Genomic DNA, 24,743 nt, shown 5'->3' on the forward strand with positions numbered 1-24,743 from the left:
AGGGTCATTGATGCATAGCATAGTACCTGAGCCGTCCAGTGCACTCTTCTTTCCCATTTATACCCACTGGAGTGCAGTTAGTATAAGTATATATACTCTTTTGATCCCGTGAGGGAAATTTGGTCTCTGCATTTATCCCAATCTGTGAGTTAATGAAACACACTCAGCACACAGTGAACACACAGTGAGGTGAAACACACACTAATCCCGGTGCAGTGAGCTGCCTGCAACAACAGTGGCGCTCGGGGAGCAGTGAGGGGTTAGGTGCCTTGCTCAAGGGCGCTTCAGCCGTGCCTACTGGTCGGGGTTCAAAACGGCAACCCTCCGGTTACGAAGCGCTAACCAGTAGGCCACGGCTGCCCCAGTTAGCCAGGTGAGTAGCACCGCACCTGTCTGGGCATCACTTGGACAGTGTTTGTTTGGCCTTCATGTGAATTGGAATGATCAGCAAATCTACTGAAGAGGTTTCAAAGCCAATTCAGTTCTTTGTGAAAATTAAGCTCAAAGCAGCAGTGCTGATTCGAGGAGAAAACGGCAATGATCAAGGGTCCCCTTGGCAGGGTTTGTGGATATCTGGCCTTACGTGGGTTTTGCGGCTCATATCAGGAAAGTTTATCACCAAAATTGTTACAAGTTGTATAATAGAGTACACTGGGGATGTGAGGTAGACACATACTGAGTAAACATCCTGAAGATTCTGATCACTGAATCAACAGTAGCTGAGGCTTTATATGGAGCTCTTTTTTTTTTTTTTTTGGTTCTTTTTGATAAACAAGCTCTCGTAGTCATGATGCTGTTTGTATGTCTGACATGACAAGATGTAATTACGCTTTTTTAATTACGCAGTTTTGATGATTTTCTGTAGGTGGTGTGACATTCTTTGTGGCCTTATACGACTATGAAGCCAGGACGTCAGATGACCTTTCATTTAAGAAGGGAGACCGCTTTCAGATCATCAACAACACGTAAGTCTGGACGCCATTTCACACGCACACCCTCTGCCCCCAGCAGACCTATTGTTTAGACCAGCACGCAGATTGCACAACTCCATGTGTTTGGGAGATGATCTAGCAGCCGGAATGGGATGGGCCTGGACTGTAATGCTTGTTTTTAATCCGTCGTTGTGTTTCGGGCCTGATGTGGATGAAATCTGTCTGGGTTAATGCCTTTTGCTTTAATGGGCCATCTGGTCACGGGGCAACCTAGTTTGGAATAAACAGAGTACACAAATTGTCTGAAATAAACAAATTGTCAGCTGAATTGTGTGACACGTTTGTAATCTGTGTGCTTTGTTTATTTCTTCGGAGCGTAGTCTTTTTTGTTCTTGCTGACCCATCTTATAATACCGAAATGGTTTAGTGTATTACTAACATGAATGCTTTTAAGTGACCTGTGAGTGTGACACTCTCTCTCTCTCTCTCTCTCTCTCTCTCTCTCTCTCTCTCTCTCTCTCTCTCTCTCTCTCTCTCCCTCCCCCCCCCTTTCTTCTGAACAGAGAGGGCGACTGGTGGGAGGCGCGTTCTATCAACACGGGGAAGAAGGGCTACATTCCCAGCAATTACGTGGCTCCAGCCGATTCCATCCAGGCGGAAGAGTAAGCACCCTGACACTCCTGCTCTACACCCCCCCCATATCCCCCCGACCAATCGGCTGGCCTCCCTGCCTGCTCCTAGCAGTAATTATGTGAGCATGATGTGGGCGGTCACACGAATAGAGGGCCGGGTGACGGTGGCAGCAGTGACAAGCAGGCCGAAAAACCAACGCATGACTGGAATACAAAAGGGTTTTTTTTCTGTGGCTCTGAGATTACACCGGGCATTCCATTAGCACTCTGCCCCACCCTGATGCCCCCATGCCCCGCCTGCGCTCCCACTGCCCGGGTGCGCTGTCCCACTGCCACACAGATCTCCGTCTATCTCTTCCCATCTCTACGTCTCACACACCCTTTCTCTCATTCTAACCCCCTCTGTCCTCTCTCCTGTGGTCTGATTTCTGTCTGTTATTCTCCAGATAACTCTGGCTCTCTCCTCTGCTTGTTACCTTTGCTGCGGCTCACTTGGCCTGCGCTGTTCTTTCTTGTTGGGGTTCCCGCTCAACCTGGATAACTTGAACAAACCTTGACGTCTCTGGAATGTGGAAAACATTTTGGGAAAATATATTTTACCCAACCACATCACAAGCCCTTTATTAAGCAACTTTGTAGAATATTTGTCTCATATTAAGATTTCTGATCTACTACCAAATGTGTGTATTTTACAGTTTCAATAGTTTCTGTCCATTCATCACAGGGCCCTGTTATCAGATTAATTATGTAGCACTCATAACAGAAAAAATCTGGCAATTTTGCACAATGTTGTGACATGTAATCTTATTGCATAATCACATCACTCTATTAAATAGATCTTGGACTTAAACATTTTTTTTTATTTTTGAAATATATTTCAGATAAATCAAAATGCATTTCATTATTTGACATTACAGCCAACAGTTAGGCTACCAATTATTAGATTTAAATAATGTTAGCGTCGTGATGGATAGGAATCTAGCCCCAAAACAGAAACATGAGCAGACACATTTGTTTCTTGATACTGGCCAGGTTTAATGCTACTGTTGCAATCAGGAAAACGTAGCCTGAAGCTAAGCGCAAATCAAAGAACACAGGACATTCAGGATTTGTCATTTTGTAGCATAACGTATCTGTGAAAATAACACTGTAAAAAAACTGTTCTACATGTTAGTTTGGTATGCCAGACTTAACTGGTGCATAAAGCTTCAAACCTGAAAATTTCCCAAGAGTTTTCCAAAAGACATTGACCTTTGAAAGTACAAGGTAAAGGTAGGCTATTTAAATGTCAGTCAGAGAAGCAGAGTTTTCTTTTTCGGTCACATTAGCATCATATCAGTTGTTATATTGGAGCATTGCTCAATGAGGGGGATTTTGTGTTGTGTCTCGGATAGTTTTGTTTCTTGCTACTGCTTCCTGGAAATGATCGTTTGTATCATCTGCCAAGTGTCTCACTTTAAATGGAAAAGAGAAGAATGGAAAGATTGGAAAGAAGGGGATTTGATAACTGAGAGTATATCGGACCTTAAACGCAGGTATGAGAACAAATGATGGAAAATGAAAAACTTTTCTTGCAGCCTAGGAAAAAGGTCAAAAATCTAAATGAAAAAACAAGAACTGTTTTAGTTCACAATAAAACAGTAAGCAGTATAATTTGATTGCCCCCCCCCTTCTCTCTCTCTCTCTCATTCTCTTTTACTCTCTTCACACCTGTCTCTGTCTCCCTCCATCATTATCTCCCTCCCTCCCTCCCTCCGTTTCCTCCTCATGAGCAGTGCCATCGTGACTCATGAGCACAGGGGAAATCAGTCCACACTCCTTATGTGTGATAACAGTGAGTTTTACAAGCCTTCCCCACTTGGCCCTGGCATAAGCCACGGTCCCACTCATTGAGACATCTACACACACACACACACACACACACACTTGCCAGCCGTCAGACCTCTGGTTAGTTAGCCAGACTGCCACCTCTCAAGACTCTTAAGCCGTGAGTCGGTGCAGTTAGCTGTCACTAGAGGCGTATGGCTGAGGCTGAAGCTGGTGCTCACCCTTTGGCCTGCTTCTGATGCCTCCACAGATGGTACTTTGGGAAGATGGGCCGCAAGGACGCCGAGAGACTGCTCCTAGTCCCTGGGAACCAGCGAGGCACTTTCCTGGCGCGAGAGAGCGAGACGACGAAAGGTGAGAAAGTTACACCTGCTGCCCATTTTCACACCACTGATGCATCACCTCAGATATACGTGCGGACACACACACATGCGCGTGCGTGCGCGCATACACACATTCAGTACATGTTGCACTGTCTACAGTGTATTTACCTGTTATATGTTAGTGTATTTATATGTTATATCTTTAAATAAAATTGGTATCCTAAATATATTTAGTATTTTTCCGTGAGTGGATATTTTGCTAAAGTTATGTGTTTTTCTGAGCCCTTTTCCTTTCTCGCCCTTAGGAGCGTTCTCGCTGTCCATACGGGACTGGGACGAGGTGAAGGGGGACAATGTGAAACACTACAAGATCCGCAAGCTGGACAACGGAGGCTACTACATCACTACCAGAGCCCAGTTTGACACACTACAGAAACTCGTGAAGCATTATACTGGTACAGCACACCACACACTCTAGGCTTTTACATACTGCAGTTACAGACAGTCATATTGGCCTGACGTTCAGTACCTATTAGGAGGATTTCACAGGGAAATGCTTTGTTGTCGCTACACACACACACACACGGTGGAGGCAGACCCCAGTCTTTCCAGTGAGGGGTGACTCATCTCTCGGAGTGGCAGGAACAGGTGCCCCACATCTGCCGAGAGGCGAGTCGAATGAAGAATGCCACAGCAGGCATCCGACGAGCCGTTTGAACTCCTCTTAATGGGGCTCAGCGAAGTCCGACTCTGCCTCGGAGCTTTCAAGTGGGAATGAGGGCTGAGCCCAAAGCACGCCACCTAATCAGCGGCCCCACATGTGCTCAGCTCCATCCGACACGGTGCTCTGTCCAGAGAGGCTTTTCATGGGAGGGCTTTCATGGCCTAGAGCTACATGTCATTTCTTGTCATCATTTCAGACACCTTGACTCCTCTCCGGAGGGCTTTATTTTTCTCCAGCCATGCGTTAATGCCTGCTGTTTGCATATCTTGTGTAACTGAAATCACACCCATCCCCCCACAGAACTAGCTCCTGTTATTATCCCAGCGCTAGCTGCATAGGAATGACCAGTGGGACAGCCGGCTCTCTGACATACACGCCTACAAACATTGTAATTAACAAAATTATAGTCTTGGATTGTGTGAGGCCCAAGGCTAGTGATGGGGAAGTCAATTGGCTAAATTTGTTTGTTTGTGATTTATGCAGATCTTTTTCAGCCTCTCTTTCCCCAGCATGCTTGCCAAGTCGAACAATTCATTTGGAACTGAAATGATCATTTAGATCTCATTTACTTAAGTGCCACTATTACTCAACATTTTTCTCTCTCTTTCTCCCTCACTCCTGCAATTGCTCTCTCCCTTCTTTTCTCTCTCTCTCTCCCTCTCCCTCTCTCTTTCTCTTTCTCTTTCTCTTTCTCTTTCTTTCTCTCTCTCTCTCTCTCTCTCTCTCTCTCTCTCTCTCTCTCTCTCTCTCTCTCTCTCTCTTCCCTTCCCTTCGGTCAGAGCATGCCGATGGCCTGTGCCACAGGCTGACAACTGTATGCCCGACAGTGAAGCCCCAGACCCAGGGCCTGGCCAAGGACGCCTGGGAGATCCCACGGGAGTCCTTGCGGCTGGAGGTCAAGCTGGGACAGGGCTGCTTCGGAGAGGTGTGGATGGGTAAGAGCCCCTGGCGCGCGCACACACACACACATTAGCATCAAAAGATTCTCCTTAGCACGCCAAGCAGTGCTCCAAGAAATGTGGACAGACACACACACATGCCACGTACATACTCATCAGCACCAACAGCTCCTCCATAGCACGCAAATTAGCCAAGCTGCGCTGCTAGCAACACACACACACACACACACACACATGCTAACACACACACACATACACACATGCTAACACACACACACACACACACACACACACACACATGCTAGCACAAACACACACACACACATGCCACATGCATGGGCAAACTCATCAGCACCAACAGCTCCTCCTTAGCACGCAAATTAGCCAAGCTGCGCTGCTAGCAACACACACACACACACGCTAACACAAACACACACATACACATGGTCCAATCCAGGTGACAGCTTAGCTTCCACTTATAAACAAACAACCAAACACAGTCTCCCCAGGCAGCTTGTGCTTGTGCGTGGTGGCACACTTCTCATGTCACTCTGCCTGGCTTCCCCCGGCGGGTAATTGCAGGTTCAGATACTGGCGCTCGGGGCTCGCTGCTAGCTAATGTGGCACGCCGAGCGCCCTGCCCCCTTTCATCACGCTCTTCAAAGAGCCTGGAGCTGCACGCCCCGACCTGCCAGCACCTATACTTACGCAAGGCCAGCACTGCACTCCTCCAGGAGGGTTTTGGTGGACCTGATGGACAAATGTGTGCTTTTATGTTGCCTTTGTTTATTGTCTGTGTTTGTTTATTTTGTATTTTTACATTGCTTCTTAATTTTTTTTACATGGTGATTCACACAGTCTACTTAGAAATATTGTATTAGTATTCAAGCACTGCTCTCTCTACTCGCTATAGAACTGGTCCCATCCCGTATCCCATGCCATGTGATCAGTCTCTCTGCACCTCACCCTGTACAGTACATCTGCATCTTAACCTGATGGGAATCCTGTAATCACTAAATCTGTGCAGGCACCTGGAACGGCACAACCAAGGTGGCCATTAAGACCCTGAAGCCGGGCACCATGTCCCCAGAAGCCTTCCTGCAGGAGGCCCAGATCATGAAGAAGCTGCGGCACGACAAGCTGGTGCCCCTCTACGCCGTGGTGTCCGAGGAGCCCATCTACATCGTCACCGAGTACATGGGCAAAGGTGCGCCGCACATCCCCTGGACATAGCACACGACACCCAACAGACACGACACCCAACAGACACGAGGACGCTCCGCACCACCCTTCCCTCCTCCCCCCTCCTCCCTTCCCCCCCCCCCCTCCTCCCTTCCCCCCCCCCCCCTCCTCCCTTCCCCCCCCCCCCTCCTCCCTTCCCCCCCCTCCCCTCCCTTCTTGGCCTTTCCAACCAGTCATGTGATGCTTCCATGAATTTGATTAGCACCTGCCTTTGACAATGATTGGTTACATTCTTCTGATGTCGCTACTTTAGAAGGCCACTTTTTTTATGCTTTTGCAGATCATGCAATCTTTTGGGGATGTTTGTGAAATTAAGATTGCGCTTGACGTCTTCAAACAACAGCCGAACCACCCTCTGTGCCTTTAACACTTCCTCTGTACACTTAACACCTACACTTCAGCTTGTAACTGTGATAACTCACAACTCACATCTCACATCTCACATCACATAGATACTAGAGTAGCATGAATGTGATCAGCAGGCCTCTCAGGTCAGTTTCACCACAGATCTAAGTGTTAGGGGAATTCACTAGAGAAAATCAAGTATGTTTTAAGCCAAAAATGCACTTTGTATTTCTCGTCTATGGTATCACTTTACAAATGCATTTGTAGGAATTCAAGTGAGGAATTTGTGGTCGTTTCCAATAAATGTCTCTTCTGTCTTTTGTAACAGTACTTAAACACGTAGAAATGATTCTGTTGTGAGCGACCATTTGCTGCCATTTGTAGCAGATAGGGGTTAAGTTTACAGTCCCATGCTTGTCCTTTAAGGCTCCTGGGAACTATGCCTCGGTGGGAAATAAGCTCTGTCTGCTGTAATGTCAGCAGTCACATTCCTCTCAACACACATGGTAGTCTCTCCCTAGCGCCAAAACCAAACTTGCACGCATGGGTTGGAAAAACAATTCAAATGGGCCCATGTGGGGGAAAACTCCATATGCCTCCCCCCCATCTGAGCTGATCGTGAAAAGGATGTCCATATTATTGTGAGTCTTTGTTTCTAATGGTGTGTGATTATGTGTTGTGCAGGGAGTCTGCTGGACTTCTTGAAGGAGGGAGAGGGCAAATATCTAAAGCTGCCTCAGCTGGTGGACTTGGCCGCACAGGTAGGACAGCAACAGCAAGCCTTGAGGCTAATGTTTGTGTCTGTGTGGGTGGGTATGACGTGTGTGCGTGCGCGTGTGTGTGTGTGCGCCTGCGCCATGTCCCATGTGATCGTTAGAAGTGTCTGCATCATTGCATGTGACATTTCTTTAGTAGAGCAAGGTGAGATTGAACTTCACAAGATTCTTTTTGTTGGCTTCTCCTCCTTGTCTCTCCTCATTTCTTAAAAAAACAAAAAAGAATACAAAGTGGTGCATCTTGGGCTTTTACCTTTCCCTCCTTTCATGTCTCAGCCTGTCCCCTTCCCTCTCTCTCTCTGCTCCTCCCACTAGTCCTCTCCCTCCTTCTCTCACACACATTTCCTGCCCCCTCCCCTGAGCACTCTCCACAGCGCTCTTGTCCTCCTTTCTGTGTGTAATGCTTTGGAGCACTTAACTGGCGCTCCTTCAAGGCCACTTCCCCCTTAATGTGTCGAACTGCTTCTGTGAGGTGCTCTCTAAGCAGTCCTCTCCTGCCACCCCCCCCCCCCCCCCCCCCCCCCTCCTTCCGCCATGCATCTTCCACACTGAGCCCCCGTCATCTAACTGAGCTGAGCGCCAACTCTGCTCTCAGTCCTCCTTGTACAAATTTAGTCAACAGTTTGAAGCCTCCCTAAACCCCCCCCCCCCCACCACCACCACACACTACCACCACCATTTGCGTAATCTTTCTGCCGGAAAGATGCATAATTAAGTGCTTAGCTAAAAACGTGTCACCGTCACAGTTCCGTTTTGTTGTGGTGTTTTTTTTTTTTTTTTTTTCTTCTTTGTCTCCTCACCAGCCACTCATTGAGAATTGGTGGCAGTGCAGTGCAGTCCAGTGCTATGCAGTGTTATGCAGTGCGTCTGGGGCTTGGCAGGGAGTGCCGTGTCTGAGTGGCCCTGTCCCTGAGGTTTATCCCACGGCCGAGTGTTTAACCACCTGCTCAGGCTAATTGTCAGCACTCTTTAAGCCATTAATGGAATGAAATGGAGCAGGCATAGATGAAGGCGTGAGGGGATGGGGATGGGGGCAGGCCAGGCCACTGCTCCCAAATTGCCTGCAGATTTTGCTGTGTACTCTCAAAAATGCACTACAAACAACGGCTCTCTGCTCATGTTCACAAGCTACATATGCTCCATATGGATTACTTTTAATAAGAGTTACACAAAGAACCACTGGGCTGGCTGGCCAGTCTTTAAGGATATTTTTTCATAGAGACAATTGAAGCACACTCTATCTGATTTGTGGAGACTAAACAGGTGTAAGTCAGGTTGATGTAAAGAGTGTGCTCACTAGCTGAACCAACAACTGCATGGCTTCTTTTAGCATGGATAGTATTTCCCAGAGAAGTGATTGTTCCTCTTGAGAATTGAATTATACTCCTCACCACTTACAAATTACATTTTGCTTTCATTACAAAGTTGTACTGACATTTATTTATGTTGTCTGATATTAATGTCATCAGTATATTGCATAAATGTCATCTGTAATTGCCCAGTAAACTGATACTCATTGAATAACCCAGAGGATATCGATAGTAGATCCTGGCAATACCATTTTAAGACTGGGCAGAGGGTTTAGCTTGCCTCCACTAATGAAGGCTGGCAGGCTGAGGTCCTAACGACTGGCCTCCTTCTGTTGCAGATTGCAGACGGCATGGCTTTCATCGAGAGGATGAACTACATCCACAGAGACCTGCGGGCAGCTAATATCCTCGTCGGGGACAACCTCGTGTGCAAGATCGCTGACTTTGGCCTGGCCAGACTGATCGAAGACAATGAATACACCGCCAGACAAGGTTACCTCCATGCTCATGATGTCATGTTAGGACACGCACATGCATGACACACGTATACACACACACACACACACACACACACACACACACACACACACACACACACACACACACACACACACACGCGCACACACTGACACACACACTCACTCTCATTCCCCGTGGAGCAAACTTCACAAAAACACATGGGCTAAACCACTATATTGTTGAATAAGAGTTGTTTGATGCTAGTATTGCAGTCCGTTGCCATGTTAGTGTGTTTGTAGGGAGAGTCTTGGCTCACTCCTTCTCCCACTCTTTCTATTTAGCGTTGAATTCTGCTGACACCTGCTGGAGATTTGATGTATTACATTTTGAAAAGAACAAGTAGTATTTATGTGGCTACTGTTCTCTGCATTTTCTGTTTCTGTCAATATATTTCAAATCATTTTTAAAATTCTTGCAAAATATAGTGCTCGAGTTAGTAGTGTTTGTATTGTTGTTGTTTGGTTACACAAACAGAACAAGGGTGGCCAGAACAGGCTTTCTCATAGCCTTTTATAACCTGATGCAATTATTTTTTGCTTCATTTTTGTTTTATCATTTTTATATGTCCAAAATATAAAATGTAACAACCAAAAAATACTATCCTGAAGATATCTAGGTAGCTGTTGAGCTCTCTGATCCTTCTGTATTAATGGACGTTGCGCCCAGTGAACACTAAGAAATCACACCCTAATCTCTCGCCTCTCACAGGAGCCAAATTCCCCATTAAGTGGACGGCCCCTGAGGCCGCCCTGTACGGTCGCTTCACCATCAAGTCAGACGTCTGGTCCTTTGGCATCCTGCTGACGGAGCTGGTGACCAAGGGCAGAGTGCCATACCCAGGTGAGTGGCTTCTGGGTAGCGTAGTCCTGTCAGATGGTCAGCTTGATGAGACAGCTGGCCTTTCTACATGTAGGTCATGAAATAACATGTTTAATGACATTCAATGACAAGTATGCAATTAATCTCTGTTAGGAGTCAACACCTGTCAACAGGACGTAAAATTCATAGCATGGCTGATGGGTTTAAATCAGACCACTCTGCCTTCCCAAACTGCCTATTAAAACAGGGGTGGCTAACCAGTCCAGCATGACGAGCCAAAAAAAATTCCACACCTCTTAAAAGAGCCACACAACAAAAAAGATGCCCACACTAGGCCTACAACAGCAACAGTGACTGATAGGCCTACGCCTAATGAGATATCGGTTACAATTTATAGCTCTTCTCTTTTCCATTTAGAGTGAGACACTTGGCAGATGCTACAAATGATCATTTTCAGGAACGAGTAGCAGCAAAAATACCTGAGACACATCACAAATTCCCCCTCACTGACTGACTGACTTATTAGCAAGAGTGATGCTCCAATATAGCAACTGATATGATGCCAATGTGACCGTGTTCAGGTAATTTTCTAAATGAAAATGAAGAAAAAGAAAATAAATCTGCTTCTCTGACTGACATTTAAATAGCCATTAAAAAACCTCTAACTTGTCCTTGCGAAGGTCAGTGTCTTTTGGAAAACTCTTGGGAAATTTTCAGGTTTGAAGCTTTATGCATCATTTAAGTCTGGCATACCAAGTAACCAAACTAACGTGTAGAGCAGATTTTTTTTATGGTGTTATTTTTACAGACACGCTACAAAAATGACCAATCCTCCTTCTGAATGTCCTGTGTTCTTTGATTTGCGCTTAGCTTAGTATGCGTCTGCTCATGTTTCTTTTGGGACTAGATTCCTATTCATCACATGACGGTAACATTATTTTAATCTAATAATTGGTAGCCTAACTATTGGCTGTATTGTCAAATAATGAAATTCATTTTGATTTATCTGAAACATATTTCAAAAATAAAAAACACTCTTAAGCCCAAGGAGAAGTGAGCGCATATTTGAGCAGTGGCGAGCCGCACAAGAGAAGAGCTGCATGCTGCTCGCGAGCCGCAGGTTCACCACCTCTGTATTAAAGCTGCAGTTGGCAAGATTTTTTTCATCATATTTACTGAAACTGACACTATGCTCTGACAGAACAACATAAATCAGCCTGTTTTAGAAAAAAACCCGCACTTCTACCTCCATCTAAAGCCTGTTGTTTGTTTTGCAAAAATCCACAGCTCCCTGTTCTTCTGGTCCAATCAGAGCAGGGCTGTGAGATCTGGTGTAGTCTGGTGGGCATTGGAGCACAAATTCGATGAGCGGGTGCTCTGTGGTAGTGGGGAAGGGGCATGCGAGTTGTAAACATTAAACATCCCCTCATTAAAGTCCCCTCAATCTGTCAAACTTGCCAACTGCAGCTTTAAAACATCTACAGAGCTAACACATCTTGACATTCATGGTACAATGCTGATGGCGAAATCTCCAATCTTCCCCCATTTCGAGCTTTTTCTCTAGACCTTATACTTCTCTCTCCCCACTCTTCAATTCTTTCTTATGCTCCCCCTCCCCCTCCTCATTTTCTCTCTCTCTCCCTCTCTCGGTCTCTCTCTCGCCACCTTCTATCTGTTGCTCCCCTGCTGTGTCCCCCCACCCCCCCCTCTTCTTGTCTGTGGGGCCCCCTGCTGGCCTATTGTGGCGGTGCTCAGAGTGTCGTTAAACCATGGGGCACTCCTACAATGGCACACTCTGAACGGGACCATCTGGCTGGCAGAGGCCAGGGCCGGTGGGCACCGGCTTGTTTACTGCCATCTGTGGCCACCATGCCGCCGTCCTTAGAGAGGTGCCAGAGCGCCAGAGGCACCCCAGACCTGCGCCGTAGATGATGTTTGCCTCCTACCGAGCCCACTTGGCTTTAGTTATTACCAACGCTCTTCCTCGAGCCAGTTAAATTTCACACCTGTGTGTGTGGGCAGTTTGGGCAAAGAGAGGCCGACTCGGGGCCCAGCGGGTGGACACACTGGCCCCGTGGACATGTAATGAACAGACACACATGGTCTTAAACACCTCTCCTTGTGTCACCTCAGTCTCTCTCTCTCTCTCTCTCTCTCTCTCTCTCTCTCTCCCTCTCTCTCCCTCTCTCTCTCCAATTTAATTCATGTAAGCTTTATTAGCATGACAAATATCTTTGCATTGCCAAAGTCGAACATTTAAACCACAGAAAATCTGCTTGAAGTACAAAATGGCACATTCATATGCATCCAACATAAATGGCACATTCATATGCATCCAAGATCTCTCTCTCCCTCTGTCTCTCTGTTTTTCCTCTTCTTGTCCCTCGTGTCGTTTCTTTCTTAAATCTCTCTATCTACTTCTGTCTCCCTCCCACTCATTTCCTCTCCTGCGCGCCCTTTGGGGATGGTCTCTCATGGCACTGTAAGCTGGGAAGATGCGAAGAGCGGATGTTGTGGATGACTAAAGCAGAATGTCTTTTCTTGGGAAGGGCTTGGTGCACACTCTGCTGGAGGTTGGGCTTTGGTTGTGGCTAAAGCGAGCTGGTCATTAATGTGTCCTCTCTGGGGCCAGCAGTCCGTCACTGAGGCGCCACTATTAGGCTCCGCTATGTTTGATAGTCTGTAAAGGGTAGCACTTGGCTCCATTTTCACTGCAGGTTCTAAAATTCAACTGACTAAAGCCAAATCAAACCCAAACTTGAAATAACTGTTTATCCCCGACTCAATTCAAGGTAGGCATAGTAACAAGACTGAGCAGATAAGACATTACAGGACAGGCAGCATGTAAGCAGCACATGATGGACAGTTGTGACCAAAAGAACTTCCAGATGAAATGCCACTGTGAGCTTGCTGTGCTGTAATCTAAGGGAGTGTCTGTGTGTGTGTGCCGTAGGCATGGTAAACCGGGAGGTGCTGGAGCAGGTGGAGCGAGGCTACCGGATGCCCTGCCCGCAGGGCTGCCCCGAGTCCCTGCACGAGATGATGCGGAACTGCTGGAAGAAGGATGCGGACGAGCGGCCCACCTTCGACTACCTCCAGTCCTTCCTGGAGGACTACTTCACGGCCACCGAGCCGCAGTACCAGCCCGGGGACAACCTGTAAGAGCGCCCAGCGCAGGGGTCACCACCACCACCCCAAACATGGAGGAGAGAGAGCGGCTTGGTGCAGTGATGCCAGCCCCCCCCCCCCCCTTGTTCATAGAGACAAGTAGCGTGAGCCAGGGTCCCAAACCACTGAGACGCTGTGGTACATTTCCTCCTTCAGAGACCCCCCCCCCAGCCCCCAAAAACTTAACCTGTCCTTGAATTTTGGGAGATTTATTTTGTTTGCTTTCGTTTTATTTTTGTTTGTGTTTCATGTGGATAAAGTCATTGTCAAGGGTGTCCTTGTACTCTATCCATAGTACAGTTAGGGTCTGTTGCACCTGACCATTCATTTCATTGCAGTTTTTGGATGGAGTGAGGATAAATATGTTTTGTAGAGAGGAAGCTCTGTGTTCGACACCTTTTGATCAGCCAACTCTCTCTCTGTCCCATGTCATACTAAGCAGCGCATTGTGTGGTTATCAACATTAGTCTGCTGTAGACTAGGGTGTGGGGTTCTGAAACAAAAAGCAATGGCTGGTTCACAATTGCACAAAAGTACACTTACTTTTTATGAAACTTTATTTCAGTTTCTATTTTTTTGTATTTTCTTCTCCACAACAGTAAAATCTTTTTTTTTTTTATTAATGAACAAGATGACAGATCGAGGTTAATATCAGTGTCATGTAGTCATTTCAGTTGATTTAATTTTTTTCTCCCTTTCTCTTCTGTTTAGTTTCAATAGTGAGTTTTATCAAGTGACCAATAACTGTGGTAGATCATGGGAGATCATGTCCTTGCGACTGGTGTGTGAGAGAATGTGTGAGAGGGACAAAGATGAAGTGTCGAATGAATCAAGGAACAAGTGAGGACAGTAGCCATTTTGAATGTATTCTGAATAAACTGTGGGACATGGGTTTTTGAGAGCATATGCATTTGATTTTTAAAAGGGTGATCAATGGGATAGAGGTGCAGCGATTTAGTGTTGCGTGTCTGTATGTGTTTGCTTTTTCTACACTGGTGGCAAGTCATGAGTGAATTTTTAAGAAAAAGAAAGTTGTATGATTTTTCTTTCTCAGATTTAAAAAAAAGAATATTCATGATTTTTTTGACAACTTGAATCATATCATAGAAAAACTGTTGAAGGGCTGTGCAGAAAATGTTTAAATTTTTACTTCTTTTTTTTTTTGACATTTTGATTTGGTATAATTGTATTCTGCAGCTAATATCTCCGGTTACATATAACTGAATGACACTAAATTCTTAGTTAATTTACATAATTGACCAATGAGGAGTCAACAATACAGTAGGAAGATGCCAACGCGTTGAAAGTATCATGGTCCTTCTGCATTTCACTGCATCTTTCTAGTATGTTCTTGACTCTGTACTTACCAGTTGCCCAATGCCTCCATTTTGTGTCATCGCTGAGAGAGTGGTCATGGGCTTATCGGACACACTCATTTTTTTAACAAATGTTTGAAAAGTGTCCATAAACAGTGTTTTCAATGTAATTTGCCAAAAGTAAATTTAAATATGGTTCCTCTGGTCCCATCTCAAAACGATGAGACATATCCAACCAGAGGTCACCCTTCAGTGTTCATAGGAGAGTGGGGGTTGACCACATGCCCAGTGCTGTTGCCCAGCCCAGTAGGTTTACCCTCAGCTCATCTTAAAGCTTCCGCCACAAAACATTTGCACTCCCACTTCAAGTTGGTCTGTGTCACCTAGGATATCTCATTGCTCATAAACAAGCACAGATATCATGGTAGGAACATCCTCAGCCTTGTCCCATCACATTCCACCCTGATTTCATTGCCATCATCAGCAAAGTAAAAGTATCTGCAACATCTAGAGTATGTCTACCACCAGTCAACATACTGTAGCTTACAGCTTAGTTACTGCTTTTAGGATTACAAATGGCTTGTCTATTGTGAAGTTTTATCTGTGACTAGGTTGCAAGAAGGTTATGAGAAAGTGTTGGAACTTGCCTTGTCACATTGTTGCAGAGCTGTGAAATGGCTTCCCCAATGTCAAATGTACTCCTTGTTTTTGTGTAATGCTGTGGTATGTTTTCAAGTTGGATGAGTCAAGTCACATCTTGTGTTCAGCTCCTGTGTCTGTGCACTGTACGCATTGTTGAAAGTGGAATTGTATGAGGTGGATTGCCGGAAGGAACAAAGATGGATTTTCTGTAGGTTTTTACTACCTGTACTGGAACATGTGTTGTGCTGTAGTCTCTGTAGACAGAGCCTGTGATGCCTATGGGAGATGCACTGGGCAAGTCTCACCATTTTGGTCAAAATAACCCAATTTACCACTTTTCCTACTGAGGGAGGATTTGATTTTTATTTTTTTTTTGTCTGACTGTACTGTGACACTTTAGTCTTCAGGGAGGGCTGAAATGTCATCTTAGTAGAGATCCATATATCAGCCCTCTTTGTTCTTCTACCATCCATGTTTCCCAGACATAATCCCATTTTTTCAAAAGGGCTACGGTGTTAAATTCTTTGTTTTTTTAGAGCTCTCAAAATAATGGAGTGGAAGATGCTGGAACAGAGCCCTGGGAGTCCAGCTTGGAGAGCAAGATGGCTACACTTACTAATCTGAAGAAGTTGTACAGTGACAAATAATAAACTTTTATGTAATGCTTTTACCTGCTGGGTTGGTTGTTGACTTTTCCTTTCTGTCCATATATATATAGCACAGGTTAGAACACTGGGTGGTGGTAATGTCTAGGTTACCGGGTAACCGTGGTTGCCCTAATGAGGGAAGGAGACGCTGGCTCTTGGCCGATATGAAGGGGAAACTGATAATAGTTTATTGATGTCCGCGTGTCCTGTTCCGCATCAGACCATGTTCATGTTCGACTAAAAGCACCATCACCGGTCAGGATAATGGAGCCACATTTATTCTGAAGGGTACAACATGGTTCACTGTGTGTGTGTGTGTGTGTGTATATATATATATATATATATATATGTGTGTGTGTATATATATATATATATATATTACACACACACACAGCAAACCATGTTGTATAATATATATATATATTATATATATATTTTTTTTTTGTTTAGTTTTTTTTCCTTTTTATGCCTTTAATGACAGGACAGTGAAGAATGACAGGAAGTGAGTGGGAGAGAGAGTCAGGGTGGGATCCGGAAAGGACCACGGGGCGGGAATCGAACCCGGGTCGCCGGCGTACGGTACAGGTGCCCCAGCCAGTCGCGCCACGGCCGGGGCCAACACGGTTCACTGTATGACATCAAAATAAACATTAAACAAATGAGTGTCACACTGAATAGGGAAAATAATTTATTGCCATTAACACATAAAGTCTATGAAAAATGTAGTTTATATTCTCTAACATGAATTCATTCATTCTTTCCATGACATCAAAACAAATGATCAACAAATAAGGGACACTGAATATGGAAAATAACTTATTTCCATTAACACATAAAGTCTAGGAAAATGCGGTTTACATTCTCTAAAATGTATTCCTACATTCTTTCCAGTTCAGTGTGCCCTAGGAAAGGGCTCTGCAGAAATCCTCCGCCCACCTTGTCCTCCTCAGGCGTCCTCGTGCCTGTGGTGAGATTAAAGGAAGCTGCATGTAGCTCAATGTTGTCTACGGTCTGTGCTCATACAAAATACAATAGTAAGCGTCAACTTCCAGAGCAAGACAGTGATGGTCTGCAAAGGAATGCATGGCATGGAAATGCACTTTTGGTACACAAGCATCTGCTAGAGTAGAGTAAATACACATTGTCATCCTCTATCACGTTCAGCCCTCGGGTCCAACCATCTCCAATGCTCCTGTCTTCTGTCAAACTGACTTTAAAACGTTTCGTTTCAAATGGAAGTGTAGCTGAAGAATGTGAGTGGCTCTCACCTGGCTCTCTGCTTGTAAAGTCCCAGAGCCTCCTCGGCCACATACTGGACGAAGGCGGGGTCCTGCAGCTCCAGCTCGCCTGGCACTGTCAGCGTGAGCTTTGGGGAGTTCAGGATGGTCACCTCCACCTTGGTGTTGCCCCCTGGTGCATTGTCAACCTCACCATTGTGTGTCTCCACCTGTGATGATGTTATAGTGGACATTTACAGTAGAGACAACCTAGGTACAGCACAGGGGCAGTTATTACAGTAAGTAGGCTACACTCTCGTTCACTCTTGAGCATGTTGGACTATCTTCCTACTCGTGTTTCCCCATCTGGGAACTGTCTAAGGTTGCGTTCCTTTACAAGTTTATTTTATTTGTGTTCATGCCTGCTCTCTCTCTCTCTCTCTCTCTCTCTCTCTCTCTCTCTCTCTCTCTCTCTCTCTCTCTCTCTCTCACCGTAGTGATGCTGAAGATGTTCTCTGGGGCGCTGTTGTTGTTGGCCAGCTCTGCCACCCAGTCAAACTCAGTGGCCATGTTGCTGAGCCAGCTGACCGTGTCATCCGTGTGGCGCTGCACAATGTCCAGCACCTCCTCGTACTGCTGCTTGGACACCTCCAGCAGCTCGGATGCCTCACCGAGCTCAATGTGCAGCTCCCTGACATTAGGGCAGTCTAAACAAGCACACACACACACACACACACACACACAGAGAACTGGTGTTAGCATGCATGCAGGACTGAGAGTAATGGCAGAAAAAACAGTAGTGTCCATGCCAATATGAGGGGGATAATTCCTTAGTTATGTGTGTGTGTGTGTGTGTGTGTGTGTGTGTGTGAGTGTGTGTGTGTTTCTGTAGCTTGTGTTTGCATTACCTGACAGCACGGAGCCCTGGCAGGACTCACACTTGTGCTGCAGCTGCCAGCACTCAGAGGACTGCCTCCGGAGAGCTCTGCAGAGCTTCCTGTTCTGCAGGAAGCGCGGGAACAGCTCCTTCTCTGCCACACAGACACACAGACAGACAGACATTCAATCACATCCATTACACCCAACATCAGTTCGAGAAAATCAGGGGGGCAGTCCTCCGGGTGTGGCATCTGGAGAGCCTAAGCTCACCTCTCTTCCTCTCCTCCTCCACTGCATCACTGATGTCATCAAACACCTGCGTGAGCACGGCACCAAACTCCTCCACCACGCTGCGGCCAAAGTCGAAGAAGGACTCCATCACCTCCTCCAGGCCCACACCCTTCAGGAAGCCCGAGTCCAGGTCCTCGTCAGGGGACGGGAGGACGATCTCCGCCTCCCTGCCCTGGAGCTCGGGGTCAAAGGTCCTGCGGAGGGTGCTGTCCAGCCTCTGATGCATGCGCGAGGTCAGCACGACGCAGCGGCCCACCAGAGTGCCCACCTTGGAGAGCAGCGAGCTGAAGGAGTCCTCGATGCGCACCACGTCCTGCTCCGAGCCCTCGACCGTCTGGTTCTGTCCCAGCTGCTGCTCAGAGTCGCGGGGGTTGTAACGCGTGGTGACTCTGTGGAAGAAGTTCCCCACCTGCAGGATTTAGAGAGATACACAGGAAAAGAGAGGGATTATATGGAAGCAGAGAGAGAAGGAGGGAGAGAGAGACACAGGAAAAGAGAGGGATTATATAGAAGCAGAGAGAGGAGGGAGAGAGAGACACAGGAAAAGAGAGGGATTATATAGAAGCAGAGAGAGACGGAGGGAGAGAGAGAGACATTCAGAGTGAGTCAGGAGACCAGGGACCCAAATAAAGACAGTGCCCACAATATAAATGATTTATTGCATTGAATAGCTGGATAATACTGCTACGAGTATGGTGTGGCATGGCCAAGTACCCTGTTGGCAAAGGCTGAGAAGCTGCGGCGACAGGTTGAGGTGTAGAAGGCTTTGCAGGCATCCTCCAGGCAGGGCCGACATTCTTCCCAGAAGGTCTGTACAGAGTCCCTGCACTGCTTCTCCATTTCCCCCAGCTTGTGCTCCATCTCATCAACAAGCTCTTCTGCCCCCTGGTGGTAGAATTGGTTAATGTTGTAAAAACCCACCCCAGAAAATCCTGAGACTGTATTTTATTCAAGGGCAAGAGAAAAAAGTGAAATATAGTTGAAACGAAGGCTTCAGAACAGAGCTTATTAACATGCTCATTTGGGATGAATTCTAAAAGCTCAGTCAGCCTTGCAGATAGTGTTGTAGCAGGCAGCTCACTGCGCCGGGATTAGTGTGTGCTTCACCTCACTGTGTGTTCACTGTGTGCTGTTTGTGTTTCACTAATTCACCGATTGGGTTAAATGCAGAGACCAAATTTCCCTCACGAGATCAAAAAAGTATATATACTTATACTTATACTTATATAGTCATATACTTATACTATATCAACTGAGTTGTATCCCTAACCTTCTTCTTGTCGTTGGTGTGCTTGAGGGACTTCATGAGGTGTTCGTGCTTCTCCTCATTCTTGGCCATAATGTCCTTCATCTGCTTGACCCCATATAACGCCTTCCTCACCGCCTCATCCACATACCTCTCTCCCTCCACGGACAGCTCTGAGAGGTGGGCATAGAATGACACAAAGATATTTTTGACTTTTTACTTTCATTATTTAATGTTCCTTAATGGTTATTTCACATTTGTTTGTTTGCTACTTTCCCTTCTTAATCTACTTCCATGTGAAATATTATTGCAGCAAAACAACATTATAAGAGAAAGGGAAAAAATTCATATGGAAAGAATTCTGAAAAAAAAAAACAGATTCTGATTCACACCAAAGATGCTTAGACTTCTACATCATCAGCACTTCACAGTATTGCATATGGACCCTTTCAAGAGAGTTCCATTATCAGCATCATAGTTGGCCCCACAAGACTTCCTTTTTAACATTCCATATGTTATCTTAATGCAGAGGAAGTAGATTGGGGCCCAAATAGAACGTTCAAGCATTGTTTTTGTTTACCTAGTTGAAAGGGTCTATAGGTCACAGGTTACAGGTCAGTGGGTACTCACGCTTCAGGGTCTCCTCTGAGATGCCCACTGTGGACCCGTCCCGAGCACAGTGAAGGACTCCCAGAGAGGCCAGCAGGACAAGAGACACAGCAAGTGCCCTCATCTTCGTTTGTCTGCTTCTCAAACGTCCTTTAAAACACTAGAAATGGACAAACAGACAACCCTGTGTGAAATGTTTTTGAAAAAGTAATCCTAGCTTATCATTATAGTTTTGCCATTTTTTTTTACCTCGAAAATATTTGTGAAAAGTGAAATGAGTAATGTACAGTAGCCCATGTGTGCTTGAGATTTCCAAACAGACAGGAATGCAAACACTTAAACACATGCACACACACAGATCACAGCTCTGAATTAAGCCCTGAAGATAGTCAGGCTAGTTTTCCATAATGAGCTTCAGAAGTACAATAAGGGAACTAACCACTAGGTGGAATGCCTAAGACTAGGTTATCAACAGTTAAAGGAACCGTATGTAAGAAATGTATTTCAATTAATCATAAAATGGCCCTGATATGTCACTATACATTAAAGGAGAATTCCGGTGTGATATTGACCTAAAGTGTATTGAAACATGATACCGAGTGTGAACGTATGTCTCATAGCCCATCTCGGCTTGTCCAGTTGCTGCTACTGGAAGAAACTGGAATCCATGCATTTCCACCGAATTATTTTTGGAATCTGATCCCTAATCATACCTGTTCATTCTTACTCATAGCTCGATCGTGATTAAATTCAAGATTGCTGCAAACGCTAAACTTCGTGAAGATACTGTCTGTATAAATCGTCTTGTAAGTAAACTACCAGTGCTTTTTCAAAGTTCTCAATGTCTCGTTTTAAATGTCAGGGCCCTCGGAAGTCTACCAATGAAGTGTGGAGATACACTGAGCCTCGTAAATGGTGTAAAACAGTGATTTATTTGCATGGCTAGCCCGATGCCGAAGCACCACCATTGAAAAAGCTGTTGGTAGCATCGGCTAACTAGCGCCAGATTTTGGAGTGCAGGGGACAAGTCGAGATGGGCTATGAGACATACGTTCACACTCGGTATCATGTTTCAATACACTTTAGGTCAATATCACACCAGAATTCTCCTTTAAGAAATCATGTTCATTTCAAATACTTATATCACTGACAACAGTAATCCGGCCAGGATATTGTAATTTAAAAAGTAAAGTTGCAGCCCTCAACTCATGTTGATGTTGTCATGTTGTGTTTTGGCCTGATGCGCCACCCTCCACCTATCTACTAATCACAAAGTCAGTAGTGTTTCGGCATCTGGGTTGCCAGCTCTGCCAGTCAGGGGGGAGGGGGAGGGGATACACTGTTCTACAGTAATTTGAAAGTGATTGCAGTACCAGTTTTGGCCACAATCTTACATACGGTTCCTTTAAAACAAGTTGAAGTTTGACTGAAACGACTTTAAGTTTAGTTAAGAGTTTAGTTCAAATGCTGCTCTGTCTCTTTATTGACCGAATGTCTTCATCCTGTATTTTCTTTTTCTGCTCTAGTATTCCGGGAAAGATCTGGCCGTGAGATTAAAAGCAGGTATGCGCCACAGATTTGAAACAAAGATAGGAATTGTACTGTGAAAAGTATGGTGCGTCCTGAAAAGCACAGTCAATCAGCAGACAGGAACACTCCTGAGATATCTGCTATTTATTTGTTTTTGTCATCCATCCACCTCTAGTTGGACCTTTTGTTTTTAGAGTGTTAAATGCCAGGGCCAATGTTACACTTAGTTATTGTCCACGTTAGCTTCAGGTGGCCCTGTGAATACTCGGCTTTATCCCTGTGCACAGTGCAGTGCTGATGTAACTGGGATAAAGGGGGCATACCACATGACAATAACTGTAGCCTAAGCAGGGGGCACATGTGGTCAAGTGTGTGAGAAGTAACGCCAGGGGTAAACAGCTTTGTGGGGCTCTGTGGCGCATTTACCTCCAACTGTCCAGCCTTGTGTCTAGGCCAGGCCATATGTTGCAGTGTGGTGAGTCATTTTAAAGCCCTTAGCACATTGGGAAAGTTCAAGGCAAAGGCGAGCATGACCAAGCTATTTCCTCCTGACATCATCAAAGAAAAAGAAAGTGCCACTGTTAAATGGGGATGTGTTGTTTAGCTCCCCAGAGCACCACTGGTGAGGGTGACCCAGTTTTAGCAAGTTACACAATGCTGAGTTAACAGGTTGAGAGAGGGACATGTTATTTTATCCTGCCCACACTGCTTAAGTTATTAAGAAGTTGAAGACTGTGTGATAGATAAGAAGACTGTGTGATACATAACTAGACACACATGTAGACACTGTTTCAATGGACATCAGTGTGCACTGTCTCTTGTACTTATATTCAATGATTAATTTGTTTATTTAGTGCCTTCAAGTTGTTATATTGATTTCTGCCATGTTATGACAAGTAGCTCACATTTTAACAAATGAATTAATCACTCTTGTGCTGATAAAAACTCTGCCATCACAGTATGGTTTGAGAAATGTTCAAAGAATGACAAATGTCAAAACAACTTTTCAGTTTGTTGATAAAAAGTTCTGATTAAGAGAAACCTGGGCATAATGTGAGCCATAAAAAAACAAACCATCAAACTAAAAGGAAATTATAAGAATTGAAGTATAATGACTAGGATATATAATCTGCCTAGCAAAACACAACATCAGACCAAGTCTTTGACAAAAAGACAAACAAACGACAAACAAACTATCAGGTGTAAATTACATCTAGCTTAAGGATAAAGGCAATGTTTAAATGAATTGGAATCATATATAATCTATTACTTCACTCACCAGAGGCAGGGTGGGACTCCTTGTGTTGGAATGCTCTGCGGAGGCTGAGTGTGTTGTTTATCTTTACCTGGAGAGTTCTATTTATGCGCTGTACAGCCAGAGGTGATCCAATTAGAGTATTTTCTCTGCTAATCCAGCAGTCAACTGTCAAACACACATTTGTTCTGCATTCCCTTAAGGCGAATATTGTGCATATCGCAGCCTACACTATACTGTGAGTATGTTCAGGTTCGTTGAGTACTCTCCTAAGACTATTTCATCATTCACATGGGTTTATGTAACACATAACCCTTAAGTCCCCAACAGTTTTGCAAAAGAAAAATAAGGTTTGGCCACTGGACCATTGTGTTATGTATGCAGTTAGAAGGTATTTAGAGCACAGCCTCACAAAAGCCTAGAAGGAATACATTGAGGTACACAGAAACTGCACAGGAATTGCTAGATACCTATTTCAGCATCAGTCACTAAGCTTTGACAGGCTACATACTTTGGACAGCTGTTGTGCATTAATGTCTGGCTTTCCATGTGCATTCTGGTGTATATTTATGATCTAATTTTAAGTGAAAATCTTGATCAGTGATCTAATTTTCACTATGAAATGCATCTCGAGTCTGTTTAAAATAAACCGCCCCATATTCCACCAGTTAATGTGAGATAAATGACTTCCATGAGAGATTTGTACCTTCTTGTCTAACAGACAATGGCAACCCCATCTGGCCCTCGAAGATAAAGAGTACAGCTTTAATAAGCGAGCCCTAAACTTGGTCAGACATAAGGTTAAGAAAAGTGTTTTATCCTGATATGTTTACATGTGTAATTAGGCATGAGGAGCTCCTATTTTTTCAAATACTATCAGGGTTAATTTAGAGCATGCATTTGGTCATTGGAAACTTTGAGGTTCAGTTGAAACAGTTGAAATTAATTGTGAAAGACCATGCTTTCCAACCATCAGAATTACATCGTTTAATGTATAGGCCTACAGGTGAGATCAGAAATACATGGTCTTACCATATGATCCTGGTGTCACTGTAACATTTCCTGTGTACTTTTCAAAGGGCCAAGGCAAAGGAGGTTGAATCACAGAAACAAAAGGAACGACACATCTCTCTTAGATCCTGATCCTGAATCTGTTGGCCTCAGTAAAAGGGATTAACAGAATTAGTATTTAACCAAATGCTGCCAGATGTCACTGAGCTTGGAATTCCCAAAAGACGCTTTTTATGTTCATATGCTTATGCATACCGCGTATTGTGCCATCCAGCTTGCTATACTGAGAGATGCATGGGAGTCAAACTAGTCACTTCCACCCATGAAAGTAGTCTGTGAGTCAGACTCCTTTGATATTCTGTCAAATTCAGTGGTGTTCTCTTCACAGTCCTCCAACTGTCGGTTTACACACTGTATAGTTCTGTAAAGTGTAAACAAACACAGACTCAGACCAACTCATAAACAAATTCAGCCAATCAACACGTTTCAGCAGCACAGAAAGAATGAGTGTAATTTATTTGGCTGTTGTACTCAAAACACCCTTTCATCGGAATTGTGGACTACACTTTTAATAGTGGGCTTGT

At 44.9% G+C, this 24,743-nt stretch overlaps 2 protein-coding genes across 3 annotated transcripts in view; one reads left to right on the forward strand and one right to left on the reverse strand.

Annotated features, from left to right (window-relative positions):
• yes1 (YES proto-oncogene 1, Src family tyrosine kinase) overlaps nucleotides 1-16,144 on the forward strand; it is a 30,052-nt gene extending 13,908 nt beyond the window's left edge. The window contains exons 3-12 of the mRNA XM_042100990.1: nucleotides 866-965; nucleotides 1,496-1,594; nucleotides 3,642-3,745; nucleotides 4,020-4,169; nucleotides 5,218-5,373; nucleotides 6,365-6,544; nucleotides 7,609-7,685; nucleotides 9,349-9,502; nucleotides 10,238-10,369; nucleotides 13,302-16,144. Of these exons, the coding sequence (XP_041956924.1) occupies nucleotides 866-965; nucleotides 1,496-1,594; nucleotides 3,642-3,745; nucleotides 4,020-4,169; nucleotides 5,218-5,373; nucleotides 6,365-6,544; nucleotides 7,609-7,685; nucleotides 9,349-9,502; nucleotides 10,238-10,369; nucleotides 13,302-13,510 (1,361 nt within the window). The 3' untranslated portion in view covers nucleotides 13,511-16,144. The remainder of the gene's footprint in view (nucleotides 1-865; nucleotides 966-1,495; nucleotides 1,595-3,641; nucleotides 3,746-4,019; nucleotides 4,170-5,217; nucleotides 5,374-6,364; nucleotides 6,545-7,608; nucleotides 7,686-9,348; nucleotides 9,503-10,237; nucleotides 10,370-13,301) is intronic.
• Nucleotides 16,145-16,842: 698 nt separating this feature from the next.
• clul1 (clusterin-like 1 (retinal)) lies at nucleotides 16,843-23,606 on the reverse strand. 2 transcript variants are annotated; one of them, XM_042101820.1, is made up of 10 exons: nucleotides 23,173-23,606; nucleotides 22,320-22,441; nucleotides 20,385-20,523; nucleotides 19,779-19,927; nucleotides 19,223-19,393; nucleotides 18,488-18,917; nucleotides 18,247-18,369; nucleotides 17,831-18,045; nucleotides 17,390-17,568; nucleotides 16,843-17,083 (listed from the first exon to the last, which is right to left on the reverse strand). In XM_042101820.1, exons 2-10 carry the CDS (start codon nucleotides 22,353-22,355, stop codon nucleotides 17,068-17,070), a joined length of 1,458 nt encoding a protein of 485 aa, XP_041957754.1. In that variant the 5' UTR covers nucleotides 22,356-22,441; nucleotides 23,173-23,606; the 3' UTR covers nucleotides 16,843-17,067. The 2 variants fall into 2 exon arrangements, with proteins under 2 accessions (XP_041957754.1, XP_041957763.1); XM_042101829.1 differs by lacking the exon at nucleotides 22,320-22,441.
• Nucleotides 23,607-24,743: the final 1,137 nt, after the last annotated feature.

The sequence above is a fragment of the Alosa sapidissima genome, chromosome 1 (assembly GCF_018492685.1).
Source record: "Alosa sapidissima isolate fAloSap1 chromosome 1, fAloSap1.pri, whole genome shotgun sequence".
Taxonomy (NCBI): Eukaryota; Metazoa; Chordata; class Actinopteri; order Clupeiformes; family Clupeidae; genus Alosa; species Alosa sapidissima.